The 9,086-nt window shown below is 46.0% G+C and overlaps 1 protein-coding gene across 1 annotated transcript; it reads right to left on the reverse strand.

The window, feature by feature from the left end:
• Positions 1–751: 751 nt before the first annotated feature.
• Znf232 (zinc finger protein 232) lies at positions 752–1,512 on the reverse strand. Its single transcript, XM_042680590.1, is given in 4 exon segments — positions 752–969; positions 972–1,180; positions 1,182–1,302; positions 1,305–1,512. Coding segments are annotated over 4 exon segments (756 nt in total).
• Between the last annotated feature and the right edge of the window lie 7,574 nt (positions 1,513–9,086).

The following is a 9,086-nucleotide window of genomic DNA, read 5'->3' on the forward strand; positions in this document are numbered from 1 at the left end:
AGTCCTAGAAATAGTAGCTATTTCCCATTCCAACATTCATAAAATTTTTGTTTTTAGTTTTTGGTATGCTGATACTGGGGCTTGAGTACTGTCCCTGAGCTTCTTTTGCTCAAGGCTAGCACTCTACCACTTCAGCCACAGCGCCACTTCTGGCTTTTTTGGTGCTTAACTGGAGGTAAAAACTATGGATTTTCCTACCTGTGCTGGCCTTGAACCTTGATATTCAGATCTCAGCCTCCTGAGTAGCTAGGATTATAGGTGTGTGAGCTACCAGCATTGAAGTATTCCTATATTCCTCAGAGATTTCCTTACCAGATAATCCAGTTACTTGTTAATATCACGTATATTAACATTCCTTGTTCTGATTACAGGAGTCATTTCTGTGTCCTGCCTGGACATTTGCAGATGTGACGTTGCCTAAGAAGACATATTTCCATGGGTCTAAGCAAGGGCCAGGACCAAAGAGCCATCCACAGAAAATGCTAGTAACTGTCACTAAGCAGTTTCTCTGGGGCAGGGCAAGGATTCTCAAGTGTACATCCCTGTCCTTACATTATTGCTGTACAGTGCAGAACCTGTCCAAGGTGACTTCAGAAAGGGGAAATGGCACAACGTAGCTATCATATACAACCAAAGGCATCCTAATGGACACATTCATGTTAATCAAAGAACATAAAGTGAGACTATACACAGGTAGGACTATATAAACAATTTTTCCTAATCCAGAAAGACCGGAAAAGCCTTAAGGTGCCTAGACAAAAGTACAAGTCTGTCTGGAGGCTCTGCCATCTTCAGCACATTGCGGAAACTCTCTGCTAGCATGAACTCTGCGATGTCTCAAAAGTACTGAATTCCACTGGTAAGCCTTGCCACATTCTCTATATCGAAAAGGCTTCTCTCCACTATGAATGTTCAGATGCTGACTTAGATACCAGCTTTGGCTGAAGGCCTTCCCACACTCACCACACTGTAGGGTTTCTCTCCTGAATGAGTCCTCCAGTGTTTAACAAGATGGGTACCCAACCGGAAGGCCTTCCCACATTCCTTACATTTATAGGGTTTCTCTCCTGTATGAATTCTCTGGTGCTGGATGAAGTTTGATCTGTGATTGAAAGTTTTCCCACAGTCACTGCACTGAAAGGGTTTCTCTCCAGACTGGATTCTCTGGTAGACTGCAAGGAGAGCTATAAATGAAGGCTTCCCCACATTTACTGCCTTCATAGTCTTTATTCCCCATGGGAGTTTTCTTAGGAGTGACCACCATCAGTCTGGAACTTTCTCTGAGCAGAGGACCACTTTGGTCTCTGCTCTGGTACTTCTCTGCTGTTGTTTTAAGGTGATCTCTACTTCCCAGGTAACTTTAACTGTTGAGATGTCAGTGGCAAGTATTTCTGAGAGCACCTGTGATTCTGCTTTTGTAACCGGTGGCTGTGGCAATAATCTTGCTTCTTTGGGTTCTGGGCCATCCACTATAATAACTGATGGAAAATCACAGTATGCCTGTTCTGTCATATAGCAAAATGACATTTGGATTAGAAAGGACGTTTCTGGAATAAGAGCTTAAAATATTGGTTTTACATATAACAAAGACTGGAAGAATATTGACCAGTGGTGATCTTTTTATCAATTGTAGGGCTTGCACTCAGGGGCCTGGGCATTGTCCTTGAGCTCTTTTTTCTCAAGGTTAGGGCTCTACCACTTTGAGCCACAGCTCCAATTCCAGTTTTCTGGTGGTTAATTGGAGATAAGAGTCTCATGGACTTTCTTCCTGGGTTGGTTTTGAACCACAACCAGCAGATCCTGAGTAACTAGGATTACGGGCGTGAGCCACCAGCCCCTGCTTGAGGAGTTCTTTTTCCTTTCCTCCACGTATCTGTTCCCCGCTCCCTCCATCTAGTCTTTCCAGAATGGAACACTAAAAAAGTATCATTTGAAAAATAATTTCAAAGCAAGATTCTTTTCAGCTTCTCTTAAATAAGAGAAAAAAGGATGGGTGTGTCAGTGACTCACAGCTGTAATCCTTGCTACTCAGAGATCTAAGATTGAAGTTTAAAGCCAGTCTGGGCAGACAAATCTAGTTACTCAGCGAAAAGCTGGAAGCAAAGGTATGGCTTAAGTGGTAGAGATCCAGCTGTGAGTAAAATGCTGAGAAAGTCCCAGTACCACACAAAGAGAGAAGGAGAAAGGAAGAGAGCAGGGGGGCTGGGAAGGTGGCTCAGTGGTAGAGTGCTTGCCTTGCATGCATGAGGCCCTGGGTTCCATTCCTCAGCACCACATAAGCAGAAAAAAAAAGCCGGAAGTGGTGCTGTGGCTCAAATGGTAGAGCGCCAGCCTTGAGCTGAACAGCTAAGGGACAGCGCCCAGGCCCAGAGTTCAGGCCCCACAACCGGACCCAAAAAAAAAAAAAGGTTAACTAGAATCTTCTTGATTAGCAACAAACATGACAGAGTTCAGTAGGGCCAGTTCATTCCTGAGGGAGTAAGTCTAGTGTTTATTTTGAGAAGGAAGATGCTTGTGAAAAGTGTATGCAGCGTCTGTAGTAAATTGAAGGTTAGAAGTGTAGACATGAGAGTTTCAAGTGAGGCCTTTAGATGGGGGTGGGGGTGGTATGGGTGAGGATGGGAGTGGGGGAGGTCTCACCCATAGAAGTGTATGGATAGTCAACGTATGCTTGGTTGTGAAATGTAACCCTTCTGTACAACACCTTAATAAAAGTATATAAAAAACAAACATTAAAAACAAGAATAAAAAAAAAGCATGTTTGGGAAATCACAAGGAAGGTAAAAGATAAAGGATCCCAAGGGTGGTCAGTAGAACTAGGTGTCAAGAACAGTTGAACTGAATGGAGCTATGGCTCAAGTGGTAGAATGTCAGCCTTGAACAAAAAGCCAAGTGAGAGTACAAGGTCCTGAGCTCAAGCCCCAGTTGTGAAAGAAAAAAAAATACCAAGAGCAGCAGAAATGAAACAGGAAGTGGATGGAATATTTTGTGGTTCAGCTTTAGAGTTCCTTTTATTTAGTCATTCATTTATATAGTTGGTCTTGGGGCTTGAACTCAGGGCTCTTTTGCTCAAGCCTAGTGCTCCTTTTTTTGTTGTTGTTGCTGGTCATGGGCTTGAACTCTGGGCCTGGGCACTGTACCGCAGCTCTTCAGCTCAAGGCTAGTGCTCTACCACTTGAGCCACAGTATCACTTCTGGTTGTTTTTTTTTGTTTGTTTTTTACATTTTCTTTTTTTTTTTTTCTTTTTTGGTTGGTCATTGGGCCTGAACTCTAGGCCTGGGCACTGTCCCTCAGCTCTTCAGCTCAAGACTAGTGCTCTACCACTAGAGCCACAGCGCCACTTCTGGCTTTTTCTGCTTATGTGGTGCTGAGGAATCGAACCTAGGCCCTCATGCATGCAAGGCAAGCACTCTACCAGTGAGCCACCTTCCCAGCCCTCACTTCTGGTTTTGTGAGTGGTTTATTGGAGATAAGAGTCCCATGGCCTTTCCTGCCTGGGCTGGCTTTGAACCATGATCCTCAGCTCTCAGCCTCCTGAGTAGCTAGGATTATAGGCATGAGCCACTGGTGCCGGCTTAGTGCTCCTTTTAAAGCTAAGAAACACTAGCTAGCCTTTATAGTCAATGTAATCCACAGAGCTACTTTAGGTAAGTTGTGCTATTTATTTTTATTTTGTGGTGTGGGAGATTGAATCCAGGGCTTCTTGTATGTTAAGTACTCTATCACAGGCTACACCAAGATAGGTTAGTTATTCCTAATTTTATGGGTAATGAGACAGGCTAAGTCTTTAAAAGGTAAGAATAGTAAGGCCATGATGATCAGAGCAAACATTCAAACACCTACTTTGGGTCCTTGATCAGGTATTAAACATTGTGCCCTCTAGAGCCCCTCTCCCTTCCTACCTAGTCCTGTGGCTCACCACTCTTCAGGGAAGGCTGGGGCTCCTGAGATTCACACTTGATTCACATGTTGGATCAGTTGGGTCTCCTGAGTTTCACACTTGAGCTGAGTCTCCTTGGGTTGCAGCTGGATGTTTGGTGCATTCTCCCTTGGCGCTTTCTGGATAGGTTCATGGGCAGGACCTGGAACCAGCAGGTGATCAGGACTGAAGTTTCCAAGGAGACTTTAGAGAGCCTCTTTCTCATTCATGGGGCAGAAAAGACTGAGACAGAAACACATACTAACTGCTCTACCTTGGCAACTCCCCCTATTGCTGTCCCTCTGTCCAGCCTGCAGCTCGTTGATCTGGCTCCCACAACAGATCCAACACCCCTTCCCCACCTGCCGACCTGGTTCAAGTCCTTTCTTCAAGTCCTCCAGCGCAGTCACAGCCTCCTATCCACTCTTAGGGTGATGTTCCTGCACCCAGGACTGCAGATCCTCGGGCAGGATGGCAAGAAATTGTTCTAGCACCAGTAGCTCCAGGATCTGCTCCTTGGTGTGTCTCTGGCCTCAGCCAATCACAACAGAGTACCCACAGCTGGCTCAGGGCCTCCCCGGGAACCTGGAGTCTCCTGGTAGCAGAGCTGCCTAAAGCGCTGGCGAAAGACTTCCTGGCTGGTAGAGGGGTTCCTAGGTAGCCTGGTTTCATACTCCCAAGACTGATCTTCATTTGGTTCCAGCATCACAATCTTTTCTTGTTCCTGTGTGCCCTGAAAGACCAGAATGTTAGCTGCTGCTGATGACATATCCATCTTAACATAATCAAGCTCTGCAGAAAGTTCACACCAGCTGGACTCTTTCTGAGGGCACACTGTAAAAGAAGAAGAAATCATTCTTTTTGTGTGTCTGTGTCTCCCCCGTCCCGTCCCCTCCCCCCCCCTCCCCCCCCCCCCCCCCCGCCACCATTAAATGCATCTCTGCATCTACAAAGAGTTAAAATTTGTATAATAGTCTAGGAAACTGAGTTAGGAAACTGAGTCAAGGGGGTGTAAGGTCGACTCAGGAAGGGCCATGCAGACTCTCCCCTCCTGTCTACGTCTCCACCCAGTACCTGGGTTACCTAGGTAACTGGCCTACCTGGAGGCAGTTACTTCTCCCTTCTCTGAGGTCATATCCTCATCTGGTGTGGCTACACCTTCCCCCCACCTGGCACGCCTTCTCTCTACCCCTGCCCTAGATAAACCTGGGCCCACCCGTGGGCCCCCTTGGGCCATGTGGCTCCACCAGGCACGGTGGGGCAGACTGGAAAATCAACTTCTCTCCTGCCTGAAAACAGTGTGGTGTTCTCATTCATCAGCTACTTAATAAACCTAACAGAGGGTATTAGAATAAAGAGCAGAAAACAATGTCAATAGACCAGACCAATTTTAATGGAAAGTTGAAGAGGGACGCCATGGTGACCAGCAGAAGAGTCAGGAGACACAAGGCATGGTGAGCTGGGGGGCAGGGGAGAAGGGACTTACACCTGGTTCCAAGAACTTCTTGTGTAAACTTACGGAGCAGGTCCTGGTTCTGCTGTTGTACAGGAGATACAGAGAAGTCATACTTGAAGAGGTCGAATTGGGAGTCTTTATTAGAAAGCTGACGATGGCAAGCGGACTAGCGTCTCAAAGAATCTGCAGTGCTGAATAGTGTGATTACAAAGCTTCTAAAAACAAGAACCACATCAAGGCAGATGGCACATGGCATGGGGACTAGCCTGTTTTGCTGAAGCAAGCTATCTAGGGGGAACAAACTAGGACAACCAAGGGCAAGTATTCTCTGGAGCAGCACAACTCATGACACACTTGCAATTAAGAAAATATCACCTCTATAGTGCTTTAACAACCCATAACACAACTGCAGATCAAAGGAAGTCCTCTACTGAAGGACTGACTCCAACCCTGTTTCCCTAGGTTCATACAGATACCAGGCAGGCCATAAGTACAGACTTAGACACTGGCAGGGCAATCCATCTAAGCCTGGCTGTAAATATTCCATCCTGAGCCCTCCACCTCGCTTGACCTAGTGGCGCTTTCATTAACCTCTGCCTTCCTGCTAGACCCCATAAAACCCATTCCTGAGCCCATCTCCTTATATAAACCTCTAAACCCATGGGAAGGTCTGTGTCCCTTGCTGGGAATGAACGGTCCTAGCCTGTTAAGATTGAGTTTAGCCTGTTCTTTCTTTTCTTCTCCTCTTTCCTAACATCCATCACTTGCCACTTGTAGAGTTCTTAGGACTGGATGAAAATTCCCCCATCATCTATTAAGATACCAGAATGGGCTACTTAATTATCCATAGTTCAGAATCGGGAGTCTTTATTGCAAAGCTGGTGACTGTAAGTGGACTCACATCTCAGAAAACTCACAACATCAGAATGAAGTTAACACAAACCTTATAAAGGCAAAAAAAAAAAAAAAAAAAAACACCCCAAAAAACTCTGATATTGTAACATGTGAAATCAGAAACATAACAAAATTACTGATTATTAAAAATGAGGCCAGGGGCTGGGAAGGTGGCTCAGTGGTAGAGTGCTTGCCTTGCATGCCTGAGGCCCTGGGTTAGATCCTCAGCACCACATAAGCAAAAAGAAAAAAGCCAGAAGTGGCACTGTGGCTCAAGTGGTAGAGCGCTATCCTTGAGCTGAAGAGCTGAGGGACAGCACCCAGGCCTAGAGTTCAGGCCCCATGACCGGACCCCCCCAAAAAAATAAAAATGGGGCCAAATATTTAAAGGCCGAATCCCTCTGTAGAGAGAAACTCCAGGTCAAATGGCCAGTAGTCAGCCTGAGCCTTTTCCATCCTTGCTAAAAAGAACAGACCATCTTTCCCTCACTCAGGTTTACCAGCTGGCAGCTTTGCAGTCTACCACGAACTGTGCTGAAGGCCACTGACAACCTTGAGTTGCGGTATTAGTCAAGAGCTTATAATAAAAATCATTTCTGTAAAATAGACTTCCCCATAGGCAAGGATATGTTTTGACTTTTGTAATCAAGTATTGATAGTACTGATAGTATCAGTTATGAGGACCAAGCCAAGACTATGCAACTCAAGGGTATGTTTTGCTTCTGTAAATCTGCTTACTTGTCTTAAACTTCCCTCCTGTGGTTTTTCCTTTAAAAGACTCTCATGGGAAAAAGACCTCACTGCATCCCACTACTCAGATAGTGGGGTATAGCTGCCATGTACCTAATAAAAAGACCCTTGCTTTGTTTAACTGAGTTGGTAGCAAAACAAGCCTGTGAAAGTTATGGGGGCAAGGGGGGGACAACCAGGTGCAATCAAGTGTCAATTATCTATGGGGAACAATTAAGGGCAAGTATTCTCAGCAACAAGACTTTGCTGGAGCTTAACAACTCAGGACAGGTCAGGAGTTCAAAGAATGATCTACATCATCTCTATAGAATTTAACAACCCATGACACAGCTGCAGTTCAAAGAAGGACCTATATCACCTCTGGAGTTCTCGGAATTGGATGAAAAGTCCCCATCTACTAAGATGCCAAGATGGCAGTGAGGATAAGATGGCACAGTATGCATATTTCATAGTCAAGGTGTGGCCTGCTTCAGGGAATTCAGGCACCTGCTACTTGGGGAAGGGGGAGAAGGGGGGAGGGAATGGGTTTTCACATTTTGGGGACTGCAGACTCATATATCACCTATAGCAGGAAAAAAAAATACCCAGCAGGGAAAACTAGAGTTCTAGAGTCCAAGACAAATTAATGACTACTGGAAGATACAAATTTGATGCTGTTATATGGGTATTTGATTGGTGAGATACAGAGAAGCCACAATTTAAAATGAGATTGTATCAGGAATCTTTATTAGAAAGCCAGCAACTACAAGCTGACTAGTGACCTAAACAACCCTCAGCCCCAAATGCAGTTATTACAAAGCTTATAAAGGCAAAAACCGTATCAAGGCAGATGTTACATTGTATGGGGACTAGCAAAATGTGTTTTACAGAAGTAAGCTATCCAGGGGGAACAATCAAGGACAGTATTCTCTGAAGCAAAACTTTCCTGGCCGGGCGCTGGTGGCTCACTCCTGTAATACTAGCTACTTAAGAGGCTGAGAACTGAGGATTGCAGTTCAAAGCCAGCCTGGACAGGAAAGTCCCTGAGACTCTTATCTCCAATTAACCACCTGAAAACTGGTGGTGGTGTGGCTCAAGTGGTAGAATCCTCACCTTGAGCTGAAGAGCTCAGGGACAGAGCCCAGGCCAAGAGTACAAGCCCTACGACAGATGGACAAACAAAACAAAACTTTCCTGGAGCTAAACAACTCACAACACACCTGCAATTCAAAGAATATCTCTATAGTGCTTAACAGCCCACAACAGCTGCAGGTCCGAAGAAACTCATCTCACCTCTAGAGTTAGTTCTTGGAACTGGGTGAAAATTCCCCATCTGTTAAGATGTCAAGATGGTGATAAGGACCAGATGGGTTACTTAGATCTAGTATCCATATTTCAATGCAAACCTCATTTCCAGACCTATGCCCAGAGCTCAGCAGCTTTCAGCAAACTCCTTCCAGAAAGCCCCTCAACCCTTTCTCAAATTTCTGAAGTAGTGCTATAGCAAAAGAAAAAAAAGTGAGTCTTTCTGAAGGATTAGATCACATTCACACGTCCAGAGTTTGTAGCAGCATCCTGCTGTAGGGCTGCCAAGAGCAAGACCTGGACGGGAATACAGTGCCCAGCGTTAGGGCTATGGAATGGGGAAGGAGGTGGGTGCTCCCAGAGCCCATTAAAGCAGCGCAGGGTGGGGGGTGGGGGGTCACCGTTGGCTGAGAACAAGGGAGGAACACAGGCAAATGCAGGGCTGGCGCGTCAGGGTGAAGCTGAACTTCGGACTGGCCTTGGCGGGTGCCCACCCAAACCCCTGGGGGGGGGGGAGAGAGACTGAAGTCAAGATCAGTTACCATCCTCATACTCTATGGATGGGAATCTGCTGTTCTCCTAATAATATAAACGTGAAAGCCCACCTCTTCCCTCGGGTGTCCCGCACCGGAGTCACCTACATAGGCCACACCTGGCCCAGCCATCCGCCTACCCAACAGGCTCCAGGAACCAGGCGATTTCAGGCCGTACCACAAACGTGGTAACGAGCACAGTCCCGGCTCTCAAGACAAGTCCAGAAATTCCCTGTCACCCTACGTGTG

The sequence above is a fragment of the Dipodomys spectabilis genome, unplaced genomic scaffold (assembly GCF_019054845.1).
Source record: "Dipodomys spectabilis isolate Male_0828 unplaced genomic scaffold, ASM1905484v1 ptg000062l, whole genome shotgun sequence".
NCBI classification, from domain to species: Eukaryota; Metazoa; Chordata; class Mammalia; order Rodentia; family Heteromyidae; genus Dipodomys; species Dipodomys spectabilis.